At 42.4% G+C, this 15,561-nt stretch overlaps 1 protein-coding gene across 10 annotated transcripts in view; it reads right to left on the reverse strand.

Moving 5' to 3' along the window:
* The window catches only part of EPHA5 (EPH receptor A5), a 202,123-nt gene that overhangs the window by 24,836 nt on the left and 161,726 nt on the right, over nucleotides 1–15,561 (reverse strand). For 7 of the 10 annotated variants that reach the window (XM_032685834.1, XM_032685832.1, XM_032685827.1 and 4 more), the window contains 4 exons: nucleotides 12,752–12,817; nucleotides 6,118–6,185; nucleotides 4,574–4,699; nucleotides 3,372–3,557 (listed from right to left, as the gene is read on the reverse strand). In XM_032685834.1, coding sequence (XP_032541725.1) covers nucleotides 3,372–3,557; nucleotides 4,574–4,699; nucleotides 6,118–6,185; nucleotides 12,752–12,817 — 446 coding nt within the window. The remainder of the gene's footprint in view (nucleotides 1–3,371; nucleotides 3,558–4,573; nucleotides 4,700–6,117; nucleotides 6,186–12,751; nucleotides 12,818–15,561) is intronic. The other 3 variants (XM_032685835.1, XM_032685831.1, XM_032685830.1) reach the window with 1 other exon arrangement.

Genomic DNA, 15,561 nt, shown 5'->3' on the forward strand with positions numbered 1-15,561 from the left:
TCACAACATGCACAGGAAGGTAAATACTAAAAATCAGCACATGTTCCACCATTTAGATAGATCCTAATTTTTCCCACTTTACCATTACCTTGACTATTTTACCTAATTGACTGCTTAATTATCTACACAACAAAGGTAATTTTGAAGCTGTCCATCAAAATACTCATTGCTGTGCAAACACTACCTTAGCAGCATGAGAGACCTGTGCTGCTTCAATTCTTTTAAGTTCCTATCACAGCTATTGCCTGAGCTTGAAACTTGCCAAAAGTATTACTTTTAATATGAGAAATGCACTTTGGGATCATGAAAAATATTGAGTCCTAAATAAAATAACTTGCCCCATCTTCAAGGATGACAGCCAACTGTCTACGCCCAACATGGGCTACACATGGGAGGGAGCCATTGCTATTGGTTGGCAAATGTGTCAGTGGATTTGCAGGGAAGAAAAATCCCAGGTATGCCTCAAATTTAATTTTTTTTTTTTTGTTTTTAAACACTAAACACCCGTCTGTAGCATGGTGTCCCTTATCTCTGACACTTCAAGGTAATCGTTGCAGTGAGAATGGTGTTTCATTACGCCACTGCCCTGGGGGACCTCCTCCAGACTCCTGCCTTTGGCTGCCATCAGAGAAAAGAAAACAAGATTTTTAGCACTTATGTTTCATTATCTGAATGCTGCAGGTTGACAGTAATCACGGAATAAATTAACCCCGTATCCAAGAGCGTGGAAATAAAGACACAAATAGATAGCTTTCAACGAAGTAAATTAAAAGTAAACATTGGCCCTTCTAAAGCACTGGGCTGACTCTCTGTGTCAGTAGGGCTCCCTCCTGCTGGCATTACGTGGTCATAAAATGTATGTGGATGACACTCATATCAAAGTACTAATGCAACGTGCGCACCACCAGCACAACCAAATGGCATGCAAATTTGGTAGTGACTGGACTGTCACTACCTTTGTAGAGCAGAAATAGCTAAGGGCTTGTCTGCAAGGGGACAATGAAGATGGTTAATCGAAATTAACTCAGGTGTGCATTTGAACTATATTAGTTAAATGGTATGAAGCCCCTGCACGATATTATCTTTCAGAATTAAAAATGGCCTAATTTGATTTCACTTAATTTACTTCCAAAATAAATCATGATGCAGTAAAGACATTTTACTCTAAGATCTGAATCTACAATAGGACAATGAATGAAACACTGAAGGGAAAAAGAAGTTAAAAAATACTTCAAGACAGCAGCATAGTTTGTGATTCATGAAGGTTGTTTTAGTGCATGTAAAAGAAAAGAAAAAAAGCTGTGAAGACGCTGCTAGAAGAAATTTTGAATGGAGCAAACTAGCATGTACTGAGCTAAGGACAAGCTAAGGGTGCATGTACCCACCCTGCATCCAAACTCCAGTTGCTCCAAGTCTAATTCGGAAGTAGAGCTTCTGGTGTTTCCACAGTCTTTGGAGCAGACAGCCGCTTTATATAAAAGGCAGCTTGCTAGGGAGGCACATTCTCTCTGAAAGTGGGATTTCCCATCCACCCCCTGAGGCCCCAGTGGCCAGAAAGACTCAAGCCCATGCCAACAGCAGCTTTCATGGATGTCTAATCATCAGTCTCTTCCTGCCCAATATTCCACATCCCTGGAGGACTAGAAATTGGAGCTTTAATGTATTAAGGGTTACCCAAGGTGTCCCTGAGAGATTTTGATATTTATTCAATTTTTAGGAGAAATCTATTTTGCTTATTTTTTTTCTTCTCTTAAAAGTCTTAGGAAATGCAATTTCATGGGAAAAAATGCAAGAAAAGGCTGCTGATTGCAAAACGGCATTGATTTTGTGTAGGTTATAAGGATGTGAACCAGACAAACAGCTAGCATCTCTATACCTTGCCTAGTGCAGCTCTGAAAAAGAACTAATGTTGGAAACACTTCCTCTGATTAATGACAAATAGTACCAAGAGCAGCCACATGGCACCAAACACGGCCCCTTGAACAGTAGTAGCTAAGCTCTGATGTTGCCAAACATTAAGACAAGAGGGGAGACAGCCATTGACACTTGTGAGGCTGGTGCTTCTGCACTTAAGGGACACCTTAAAATAAAGTAGTAGCTCTTTTCAACAAAATAATCCTTGATGCAAATAATGTAGATCCTCCAAGGCTTTAAAATGAATGAGTAACAACACCTTTGCACATTTTCGAAAGCCTCAGCACAGCACCAGCAGCCAGAGAGGCTTGGACTGGGCACATTTGGATGTGCTGTCTTATCTTCAGTGCATACAGTAACTCGGAGAAGAACTGGCCTGGGAAAGTTATGGAAGGTTTTGCTAACTGAAAAGTCAGATCTCAGTAACTCTTGTGCTGAGATGTTTTGCCAACATTTCACATTTTCCTCAAGCCCTCAACTTCACTCATAATCTGTATGCCAGTATCATGGGCAACTACTACCAGGGGCATCACTATCAGATCCCAGGGGGACCTTGCCTTAACTGTGGTTTTATACACTCCTGTCGTTTTCAGCTACAATCCTGTTCTTCTTCTCTGCTTCTGGAAACCTTCTGTTCTTGCTCACATCCTATGTGAGTGATCACTAGACCATCAGTACTACCCTCTTGTGGGCTTTGCTTCAGTGGTTTCTCAAAACATGACATCTGGAAATCAGCAGGGGTTGTGTTATGGGTTCCCCCCTCTCCTAGACTCTTGGTAGCAAAATCTTCCTCATTTCCCTGCTTGAGAAATCACTTCCTACTTCCTAGCACATTTTTGCTCACCTTGGGGATCATGTGGTTTCAAAAGTGAACAAGTAAAGGGAGAATTAAGAGGCAAGTCTGCTTGGAAAACTTAGTGGTTGGCTTGGTGTTGCTGCGTTCGAAATGCTTTTGCATTTTGCAGGTGGTATTTGCTGCTGAAATACTTGCAAGGCAGGAATCAGGCAGCACACTCCACTGGCATCCAGATATCCCAGGCATATTGCCATCTCTATCATCTACACACTGCATGAGACTGGCCAAAAACACCTCCCATTTCTGTGTCATTTGATTTTGGGCCTTCAAAGAGGGGTTTGCTCTTAAACCATGCATATTATGCCAAAGTGAGGCAAGGTCTGTAGAGGCAGTTACAGTTTTGTATCATTTTAGCTATTATCTATTCATTGTAGCTGGATGAACACCAAAACCTTTTGGGCACAAACCCCCTTTCCTGTATTGGGGAACCTCTTTCTGGCTGGACCTATCAAGTGTGACACTTCAGGCAATGGAGTTCACTTTTTTTGGAGGAATTAAGAAAGGTGCAGTCAAAAAGTGAATAACTTCAGTCTGCTTCCCCTGACCAACTCTCCCATCGGCCAGAGTTCAAGAAGAGCAGTCCACACCAACTTGTACCTACTTTTTGTGACGACGCCTTCCAGGTGGATGATGTTCGGGTGGTCAAACTGCCCCATGATGCTTGCTTCTCCCAAGAAATCTCTCCTCTGTTTCTCTGTGTAGCCGACCTTCAGGGTTTTGATAGCCACTGGAAACTCACGCTTTCCCTGCAGCTTCAGCCGCCCACTGCAGACTTCCCCAAATTCACCTTCAGAGAAAAGTCAGGAAAGACGGGATCACAGCATGTCCAGGGAATGCATGACACATATGTGTCTACAGGATGCAGCTCAGTCTCAGCTGATCAAAAGCAGGCAGGGCTGCCCTGCACTCATGGATGTGGATTGCTAAACATCACAGTATCACCATCTCAAATAGTTGGTGTACCAAACTCCAAGTAATTCATAAGCACAAGAAAACTAGGAATAAAATGTATTTTTCCTTTATTTAAAAAGCTATGTTTTATATTCTACTGGGCTTTTTTTTCATTTCATACTTTTGTCTACTGGATAAAAAAGTCCTGTCACATTCTATACCATGGCCCTGTATGGATAGGTGTAAAACACAAACCACTTGCTTCTTAATCTTCCTTTGGTAAGTTACGTAGATGGAATGCTGTTAGCTTTTCACACTAACATATATTTTCATAGAATATAAACCCTTTACAATTTTATGACTACTTTTTAAAAAAGTAACCCAAATGGATCTTTTTTTCTGGTGAACAGTCAATTACCCCCAAACCCATAATTTTACATCATTGAAAATACTCCTAAAGTTGGATGCAAATCTAAACAAACAGTTTAACTGAAAAGAAAATAGAGTTTCTTCTTTTAACCAAGGAAGTTTAGAGCTTTGGACTTTGGTTTGTGCTTTTTTAATCTCCCAGATGACTTCTTAATTTTTTCTTCAAGACTGACCTTTATGAGGGAGGTGAAAAAGGTTAAAATGGCAAAAAAAAGGTGAAAATTAAGTGACTCATTTCCCTTAGCATCCACTGAAATAACTCAGCTTGGTCCAAATGTGACCATTTTTTGACACTTTCAGTTCAGTTACTGCATTTCAAAACTGCAGACAAAGGGAGGTTTGTCCCAAACTTCAGTTGGAACATGCTCACCATCACTTGCAGGGTAACTAACACCTCAAATATTTCATGGCCCTTCCCAGATCTCTTATATTAAGAAAGCCAACCCTTCATGTTGCTAAGGGTCATGAAATGCATTTCCATACCAGCTCCAATAACTCTTTCAATTGTTATGCATGAAGCTTCAATCTCCTTAGCAAACTCGTGGACAGCTTGATTAGGGTCCTCATAGGTGTGGGGATCAATGTAGGTCCTTACTCCAGGCAGCTTAACTGCAGACACAAATTTAAAACATTAATGGCACATGACAATATGGAAGACAGGCATTACACACTCCTGTCCCTTGAACTCTGCTTTGATGGAAAACATTGCAGCAAGGAAGTCTACTTCTATGGTGAAAATTAATACTATTCTTGGAAAATGATATTTAGTTTATATGTGACACATGTGCAACTTCACTGTATTTAGAAAAGTACATCATAGCACTCAGCTGGAATGATGCACAGCTAAAAGTCCCTTTTGGTGCTGTGTAATGGGTTGGTCGGGGGCCTGGTGCAGAAGATCCCTTTCTGGAACTGGAGAGAGTACACCAGGAGAAAAAGTGCAAAAACCAAGATGTTACAGAAGCAACTTGTGAAGCAAGTTGGATTGGATAGGGGTTGACGGAGAGCTGAAACAAATTATGCCCTACCAGTCACATATTAGTTAATTAATCAGCCACATTATTTCAGATGGCGTTACTGAGATTTAAATGAACTGCATATTTGCAGTACAAAGCCTGTGGGTTGTACTAGTATAAATATAATCGATAGCAGGTTTTTTCTCCAGGATTTGAGAGGGGAAAAAGTATTTTCATTATCCATATTATAAGTTTGTTTTGACAATCATTAAGGCTACTCACATGAAGAATTGCTCATCAGTCTAATGAGACAGCTACATTACACTGTGGCTCTTAATTGATTTGCTTCCTGCTGCCTTCATTATATAGCATTAATGGAAATTTGACTTTCACTCAAGATGCGTTTGCCTTTTCCACCCCAAAAGGCCCCTCACTGTTACCTGTACCCAGATCCCACAACATTTGATGAAGGAAGGCTCTTCAAATGCTGGCTTTGCATAAACGGAAGGACTGACAGTAACCATGAGATTTACTTTCTAGCATCACTGCAGAGGGCTTTTGTATACAAAGGCATTAACATAGCATTTCTGAAAGCTTCCTATGAGCAAGAAGTAGGTGTTATTCCTCACACCTCTGCAGAGGCATCCAACGCAAAGAGTAGCAGTGGGCTTGGTCCTCATGGCTGGCTGGGGTGAAGCAAGGATTTCAAACAGGTATTTTGGACTGATGCATCCAGACCACAAAAATGTAGAGTTTTTACATGCTGACCAGGCAAAATTAATAGCACCATGGGTCACACAGCAAGGACAGAGGAACAAATCAAAATGGCTCACTAGAGAGATCTGTTGAAAACGTACAGGTGTGAATAGCTCAGCATATATAAGGGCTGTTCAAATGTTCAGTTCTCCGAGGGGCTTACATCAGGGGCGGGGGGGACCTACTGAACAAATGATTCTTTTGTAAATTACCAACAAAACCATATTTTTTTTTTCAGAAAACCATGTCTCAGTTGTATTTCTTATTACCACAGAAATCCAAAGACACATATATACATGTTTTCTCTTTACTCACTGTGGCCGTTATGAAAATGCATCTTTTCTTCCTCTGGATCTTGTTTAGCCTTGCTATAGCCACATCGCCTGGAAAAAAAAACAAACACAACAGAAAAGTGTTTTCATCTCTGGTATGGCAGAACTCCGTTCTTTACTTCAAATCACACAAAACACAAAAACCCAGAGCAGTGACAAACCCAACCTCTCTAGTGGCTCTATTGCTGCTGTCCCAGTTTTAGCTCATCAAACTACTTGCAATTTTTCTAACGGGATTCAGGGCCCAAGGCCCATAGATTTTCAATAGGACTTGTGTTTCCAAATCCCAGAGCTGCTTCTGAACAACTCCACTCTACCTTACATCTAATGCAGCTATTATTAAGAAGAAAAAAAAAGCCAGAACAGGAAGGACAATGGAAGGGGAATGGGATGCAATATAAGAATTGAAGAAACAAGATCTCCTGGACTGCAGAGTTTTTGCAGGCACTACATTGTATGTCTTGCATACTCCCCTTCATCCACTGGGCATTTGCAAGGAACTTGAAATTTTGATACTTAAGAAAACAGCCTTGTGTGAACATTAACACCTTATACACATGCCAAGAAATGGCTTAAACCAAATCAAAACCTGTTGCCTCACTGCCTTCAAGGGTCTCCTATGTATTTCTGGCTCTGCACAGCATTTCCTGCACATCTCCTGACTTTCTGCCATTCACCCTCTCCCAGCAGAATAAAGATGGAAGAAGACACGCAGTCCCTCCCTGACCTATCTTGCTCCCACCATAGCACTAGACAGTGCAAGGATGCTGCTGAATCCTACCATAGAGTTGCAACCACAGCCTTATCAGAATTGCATCTCCCTCAGGGCATCCTCCTATTAGTCTTTGGTTGGTCTTCCCTGGCTCAGCCCTCATTCTTCTTGTTGGTTTTCTAGGCAATGACTTTGCATTGGCATTACGCTTCTTATTTGGTGGCATTTCTGAGATCTGTTTCACTTAGATAACCACAAAGGAAGCCACAGGATAACTGTATAGACAAGGAGAATTGCTATACACACACATACATTTAAAAATATGAGATCAGGTATGTAGGATGCACATGTATATGCCAGTCATTCCAAGGACCTGATATGACAACTGGGTACGGGAACCAGATCATCCTTACAGCAAACCACATGGACATGAGGCTGAGGGACACTGCTTGGTAGAGTGAAAAACCTGAAATAAACACCTGCAAGCCAGTCAGTATGCAGTGGGACTGCTAGCTGGCAACCTCAAAGAAAGTCTCAGATTACTAAGAAGCCACTTAAAGCTGAGAAACCCGGAGACTTCTCTTCCATTGCCCGTGATTTTTGAGCTAGGGGCACGTGAACACTCCACCATCACTCACAGCAAGGAGGAGTGTACAACTAGCAGAAACAAAACTGCAATTAGGAGGAGGCAATAATAGGCATCTGCATGAAACATGCCCTCAGCATGAAGTCCTATTACAGGGAACTCCTGTCTGCCTGGATGCAAGGGGCCCAGCAGCCTTTCAGCTATAGGATTTTGGTACTGGGTTTGTGAAACGATCGCAATTGCAAACAAAATCCTGAACATGACAAAACTCTGTCACTGAGCTGGACCCAGCAGAACTGGACGCCAGAGGGTTGAGAAGGGGAAAAGCAATATGAGCTTCTGGTGCTACTCCAGGGAAGAGGAAGCTTACCTTGGGGAGAAGGGGAGACCTGTGTCATAGGGAGAGGAAGGAAAAACAGAGATTGCAAAGGTTGTGCAAGCGCAGGGGAATGGATCAAGATAAGGTGCAGAAGACAAGGGGAAAGCTGACAGACAGTCCAGGGACACAGGCAGGGACATAAACAGATTGCAACTGATAAACAGCCAGGCTATCCATGCAGGGCACGATTTCAGAATTAGCAACCAAGCTGAGACCATCACACTTTGAATGCAAAACCCACAAGAACGGCAATGAGGTGCCCGGACACATGGCTCAGTTATTTGCGCATTGCCTTGCTCCAGTAGCAGCAGTGCCATTTCCTGAGATGGGGTCCTGCATAATTAACTCAAACCCTAAGCGCTAGGTCTACATGGAGACCCTGGGAGTAAGGCTCACTTCAAAGCACATTCTGGTGTTCACAAACCCTTTCCTTCATCATTGTACTACCTCCCCCTTTAACTGAATAAACTAGAGATACGAGCTTCAGTATCAAGTCCCACTTCTGGCAATCCCCTTTTTTCTGCTGTAAGTTGCCAAAAGTGACATCAATTTTCTGCAGAAGTAATTTTTCTGGACAAAGGCATATAACTTAATTTTTCTTTTAAAAATACACAAATATTTCAATTCATCCTTTTACCAAATGCACATATCCAAGATTTCTTCTCTTTGCCTTTTGAAGCAAATGCCCTCATCTCTTCTTCAGGTTTGGAGTACTTCACCTACAAAGATGCTTTTCTACCGTCATCTTTTTTATGACCTGTATCTCCCGATTCTTCGACCATAAAGATGGAGGAGACAGAAACGGGGAACATGCCATCCCTTGCATCCAGTGATTTAAGCACACCTTGATGCACAACAGTCCATGTTTTACTGCCCAGGGACACACTCAAAGGGCCAGTTCAAACCACTTGGCTCCAGCTGTACCCTTCTCTCAAGCTGGGTAACACATACAGCAACATGTCATATTAGCATATGAAATCAGGCTCTGGGGCACCCAAAGAATCGTTAAAACAAGCCTTGACAAGACATCAAAGTGAAATGGCAGCTAGTGGACTGTGACTGTCAAGCAACAGTTAGGTGTCACTAATAAAGCTTGCTGCAAAACCTGCCTGTTGCAATCACTTGTGCCCTTCTCAAACTCCCTTTCTTAAACTACCCAGAGAAACATGCCATGTATTTGCTAACTAAGCTGCACTTAGTCCCTTCTTGACCTTCAGGAGCTTTAAATAACACACACAAGCAGTTTTTTCTCCTTTTCCCCCAACTAAATCCCATAAAAATATTCAATTTCAGGTTAACAGTCCTGATTCACTTTGTGAATCTTACTGGCAGATCAAAGATTCTAAATATTGTAGCTTTGCAATACAATTGCTCCCAATTGTTTGTGAAATAGTCCATTTCTGCATGTACATTTGCTCTTACTATTTAATGGCAAAGCTGCGAGTGAAAAGCTTCGATGGAAGACTCATTCTCCAGTTTATTATCATTGTACATACTATAGATTTCCTATATCTTTTCTATATCATGCATAGCAAAAGCATAAATATCCTGACACTCATTTCATCTCCCACTGAGCTGGAGACACTCAGCCAAAAAGGTAACATAATTCAGCAGCACACCTGAATCTCAATTCATTTACTCCTGTTGCGGATTTGTCCCAGTTTCTCTGTCTAGCAAGCAGGTGTCTTCCTTGCACAGTTCTGTGTTTTTCGATAAAGGTATCAGAGGAAAAAAAAGTAAGACTTTAAATATTCTTAAGGCATCATGTCTTATTTAAAAACTACTTGCAAATTGGCAGGCAGCTCGTAAAATATTTATGGAGCAGATTATAAAAGTGAAGTTGTAAAATGATCCCTATATAGGTTTATAAAATATAAAACGGACAGGTAGAAAGATGAAGAATCCAGCTGGGAAACCAATGCCCACTACCTTGCATGGCAGAAGCCAATTCATGGAGAAAAATCCTCCAAGAAGTGAGGTAGGATGATATTTACTCTCTCTGGACTGATGGAGATTCTTTGTGTCTGCCCTGTGCTTCAGGGTGCCCTTGCTGGGTTGTGTGTGGCCCCTCCACCACTTGAGGCATCCCCCTGAAAACAGAGAATGCCCAAGGGAAGGAGTTTTCATCTTCCTAACTGGGGCCACTACTCTGGTCACAACTCGGACAAGACACATGGGTGAATGTGGATTTTGGACATCCAACCCCAAGGTGGTGATGTGGAAGAGTTTTACATACTTTTTTCACAGGCATAGGCCAAAGCATCTCAGCACACAGCCTAGGCATTACCGGAAATTCAGGCAGGGACAGCATTTAGACATCCCCAATGAGGAAAGGGACTTCATCTTGCTAGATGCAGTCAGTCCAATCGAACAGGTTGTGCCTGAAAGTAGCATGCAATCTCCTATCTCAGCTGTAGAGATTTATACATGTATTTAATTTCTTAAATATGAGATAAATGAAGTATGTGTGCTTCTCTGAAACAGAGACAAAACACCACTTGTTTTGCAGGGGTGAGACCTTCACTGAGAAGTACACCTCAAAAAATCAGCTTTGAGGAATGCATCCAACCCACCTCAAGCTGTCATTTCACAGGAGGTTTGCAAGGACTGCAAGATTGTCATTTTACGAGGGGCTGGTGCTCATTTCAGACTATTTGTTCCAAGATGTTAAATCAACAAAGCTGCATACGTGTTGCAGAGCAGGACTATGTTCCATGCAGAGGAACAAACAAACACAGATCCATCCATCTGGCCAAGATCCTGTTGCCTCAGCTCATGTGTGGAGACAATAACTTGTTCAGTAAATAGCTTTATCCTTGATAAACAATACTGATATTGAGAGGCAGAAGCAAAAGCCTACCACTCGTGATGTTGGTCCATGTTCAGCATTTGCTTCTACTGCTTAAATCCTAGAATAAATTCAGTATCACAAAATCAGGGACTAGTGTAAAACTAACAGCTTTTATACTGGAAGTTACTTCCCATTTTTCTGTTCACTTTTCTCCTGCATGAGATCAGAAGAGGAGTAAAAGGTCTGGTGATGACAAGCTAAGATCTTCAGCTCAGTGCAAAGATACACTACATGGCTGGCCTGAGAGGAACCAGAACAGATTCCCTTCCTAAGGGCTGCAGGGTCAGAATCTTAGCTGCTTTCCCAGCACTGCTGTCCACCTCTACACAGTGTGACCCTGTCTTTGACCCCTGATTAACTTGGATGCTTTACAAAGGAAGTTTCACAAATCCAGCAGTAGTATTTTTAGCCTTTAGTCCTTCCCTGCCTTTGTAGTGAATGACTCCCTACTTTCCTAGACCACTGCCAGAACAATTAAAAATAATTTAAACAAGATACCATTTTCCCCGCTTGCAGGAAGCTCCTTCTGAAGTGATCTCCATAAATCTCTCTAAAAAGGTTGTTGTGCCTTCCTATAGCAGAGCCAATGACATCTGTCCCTTTAAGTAACTTTTCCCATTTCCCCCCCCCAGCTTGTTGCTACATTAGTCTCTGCTGCTTAGGAGGAAACCTGCAGAGGGTGTTTTCCAGGTCAGCCAAGTTTTCTTTATGTCTCTCTCTTCTTCGTAGCCATCCAGTGCATTCCTGGTCTCCTCTGAGAAGTATTTTCCATTGCTGTCACACTCTGGTTGGGGGCCTTGCTGAAGACATTTGAAGCATAACTTGCAGCGAGGGACTGCTTGTGCACTGGTGGCACAGGCATAACAGACAGTAGAAGTACCAGGAGGTTTTCTTTCAGCACAATCATTGTCAAAATGGTGGCTCACATACCAGAACAACATTTTGCAGGCATACACTTTGAGCTGAGCATCAACTGAAAAGTCAAAAAAACCAACCGAAAAATGCTCCATCAGGGGAAAAGAACCACAAAACCCCCTTCTGTTTTAGGGTCTTTGGGATTCGCATTCACAAACTTCTCCCTGGTTCAGGCCTCTGTCAAAGCAAAAATACAGCACTAGAGGACCCAAAAATGGTCCACCTTAGAGACTGCTGTGCCCTACAGCAAGGACTGCACCACGACCCAGCTACCACCATGCAAAGCCTCAGCATCCCCCCGAAAACACAGTAGAAGAGTTTCACATCTCTCACCAGCCGTGCTGAAAAACCATCCCAATTTAACAATGCATGTGGGATGTCTCAGACCTTCTATGGTCTCAAGCAGCTACTTGATGGGGTTGGTAATTTCATGAGTTTCAGGAGATTTGGGAGGATCTATGCACAGATTACAGTCAATTCAGGGGCCTAAAATGCATTCCCTTTGGGAAGCAACTCAACTTGTGTCCAGACAAACCAACAGAAATTAAAATCACCCCTCCTTTGATTAGTTAGAAAAGAGGGGAGAATAAAAGAGAGTAGAAACTGTTGAGGCAGCCCAGATGGTGGCAAGAACAGGATAGCATGCAGTACGGACACGCACCTCTTGATGCCCACAGAGATATGTCCAATACTGCTGGAGCATATCGTTGGCAAACAGCATCATGTCATTGCTGTGTATGTCATACATTGACATGTATGTCGATGACATACAGTTCATTCCACTGACATGCATGTTACATGCCACTAAATACCTTTCCACTCCCGCCTATCCCCTGCCTCCTCTCTGGGGGCAAATCACCTCCCCCGTCCCCTTTTAACGACAAGAAGCAGAACTTGATGAGTGTCCAGCATATGTGTTATTTTATTAGACACCTGGTGCGGTGTCTGGATTGATCATGTCATAACATATCGGCTTTTTTTCCCCTCTTGCTGGACACGCACTCTGCTTCAGGTCACGCTATTTCCAGTTGTTGAGATAGACAAGCTTGGTACAGAGATCAGATGAGAAAGTGATTTCCAGACCAATACAAGAAAGGAAGGGAGAGGCAGACTGCGCACAGAAAACATGGATGGAGGACACGAAGTAGGAGCCAGCACAGGTGGGAACACTGACCATGTTAGGCTCGGATAGGCAACAGCACGAAGAGAAGAAGCCCACCCACAGCCATGATCGCAGCAACTGAAAAGCAAACAAAAAGGCCCAGGATAAGGAATAATCCCACCATCCTGGCAAGGCGCAAATACATTTGCAACATTTTTATATGCACTTCTTCCTTCTTATTGCAACTATTATTTGGACCTTAACACTCTGGGCTGCAAGATTTTCACAGCATGTTGCTATCATTGCAGAAAAATGCCTTGGGGAGAGTGTATAGATCCTGGTCCTGTAAAGCAATTAACCATGTGCTTCCGGTACTTGAGTACCACCGTTAGGATTAATGGGGCCACCCATGTGCTTAAACTTAAGCACCTGCCTTGAAGCAGGCAAAGTGACTTTTTTCCACAAGTGCATGTGGTACAATTACGATCTCCTTTGAAAAAAGAAAAGTACTGGATGAATACAAACCCCTGCTTTTGCAGACCCTTATGCATGTACTCAACTCACAGAGCCCTTTCTGCATCTCCTTGTATCAGTGAAGCTTTGCACCCACTTTAGGTATCTGCAGAAGCAGGACTGTAAGTCATGTGAGAGCATTCAGCCTAAATAAACTCAAAATATGGTGAGCTGAAAGGCACTGCATGCATCTACAGCTTGCCTTTGAAGGCTGCTCAGCCATTACTCTAGTCTAATTAGACTTTGGGTTCACCTGGCTTCAGTAACCCAAGGCTGGCTGCACCCTTTATTCTTGCCAGAAAACATGCACAGACAATTTTTCTGTTACCAAATCTATTAAGATAATTCACCCTGAAAAAGAACATAGTCCAGAAGAAACAACAGGAAGGACTTCAGTACAAGCAAGAGCCCAATGGTGTAGATATACTCCAGTTAAAGTCAGCTGAAGATCTCTCTCATAATTTCTCCTCAGTCATCATAACGTCATTCTCGAAAAAAATTCTGTGCATATCAGACTTTTATACAGTTTAACTTACAGTGGCTAAATACATTAAAATAGCTTATTTAGACAGCATTAACATTCTGCAACTGCACTGCCTTAAATTATGATGCAAAATAACTTCAGGCATGCAATGATTTACAGAATTATATACTGGATTATGTGCTTACTTAAATTAGAGCTGGTGAAGAATGTCTTCTAAGCTCCTTTTGCATCAGCAAAACAACTTGCTAACATTTTCTAAACAGCAATGCCAATATTTCTTACTATAATTGACAATATTTTCTATTTTCATAATACTCCAGCTTGTGCAGATATGGAAGCAGATCAGCTTCTCTAAACCACTCCACTGATCCAAGTTAACACCAGAGGTCCAAACCCCAAAAGCACACATAGGGAAGCCAAGCACTATGCATTTTGAGTCAATTTTGTAATTTTCTTCTTTTAACCTTGCAAGATTTGAGTGCAGGGAACTGGTGCATCTCCATAAGATCACTGTGGCTGTGACACTTTAACCTATGTTTCAGATAGGAGGCTCTTTTCCCCCAGGCATTTTCTCATGGTTGCTGCCACCAGACCATCCTACGCCCTCACACCACTCAGCATGCAAAGTCAAAGTTTTTGAAACAACAGTTCAATTAACCTGAAAAGCAACCACTTCCTTAAAATGAAAAGAGCTCACTTTTCTTTAACAAAGAAAACTCTTTGAGCACCTCATCAGCAACTGGGCTGCTCTGAGAAAAAATCAGTTCACTGCACTGAATGCAGAGCACTTCAGATCTCACTCTCTTTATACAGAAGAAAAAAATGCTGAAGTGCAAGGGAAATGTGCCTCAATGCAGCCTTGCTCCTGCACACGTATCAGCTATACACCTGTGGTCAAAATACTCTGAGTTTTAACACTATGGGAAATCTAAAGTGCTTAGAAACAAACTAAACTGTATCAGCAGACAACATAATTCACTTTCCAGTCCAAGGAGTGTTAGGAAAGGTAAGAGAACCTACTAATTGGACTGAGCAGTTAGGACAAAGGAAGATTTATTACTACTTGTGTTAAAAGGATGGCTTGACTTGGTAGATAAACTTCAGAATATAAAAATCCTGAGTCAAACAAAACTGATGTTAACTCCAGCAACCCCAACATGCACCTTGTGGCCATTACATTTGGGTGCTGATGGCTTAGAGGAGGGGCCAAATTTCCCATCTCCTCACTTCATGCAGGGCTTTCTTAAGTCTAGAAACTGAGGAGCTGAAAGCAAAAGTTTTCCAGGCAAGATCAAATACTGTGGATAAGAGATTGGTGTTTAATGAAATACACCCGGACCTCTTCAGAGGACTTTTAGCCAGCAAGCTGACCTATACCAGGGAGCAGTCAGAATGGAACTGAGCACTGTAAACATCAAATTTATCTGCAAAGTCTCCTCCAGCCTCACTGAATCCATTAGCAGACTTGTGAATCCATTAGGAGAGCTTGTGGGGATGCTCTTGGTCAGGAGCCCACCAGTCTGCTGCAGAATAACAGATGACGTGCCCATGTAACAGTGAAAGTTATTGAGCAAACACCTGCAGTGTTAAATCCCCTTTGCTGGGAAAGATCAAGGCACTGAGGCGACACCATCTCCAAATGCCAAGCTTCAAACAAGGTGTGACAAGGCTTTGAGCCCTGGCATCAAGAAAAGGGCTGCAGATAGGCAGAGAAAATGCAGAAGAGCCTGGAACTCCAGTGACACCTCCAGAATCTCCACAGCCTGCTGGCACTGCCCTGTTCCTTGTCTAGTCCAACTCTACTGCTTTCAGTTATCTTGGGCACACAAAGACAACACTCCTCCTCCAGTTCTAGCTAAGGTGACCCCTGAAATGCTTATGTGGT

The sequence above is a fragment of the Chiroxiphia lanceolata genome, chromosome 4 (genome assembly GCF_009829145.1).
Source record: "Chiroxiphia lanceolata isolate bChiLan1 chromosome 4, bChiLan1.pri, whole genome shotgun sequence".
In the NCBI taxonomy this organism is placed as follows: Eukaryota; Metazoa; Chordata; class Aves; order Passeriformes; family Pipridae; genus Chiroxiphia; species Chiroxiphia lanceolata.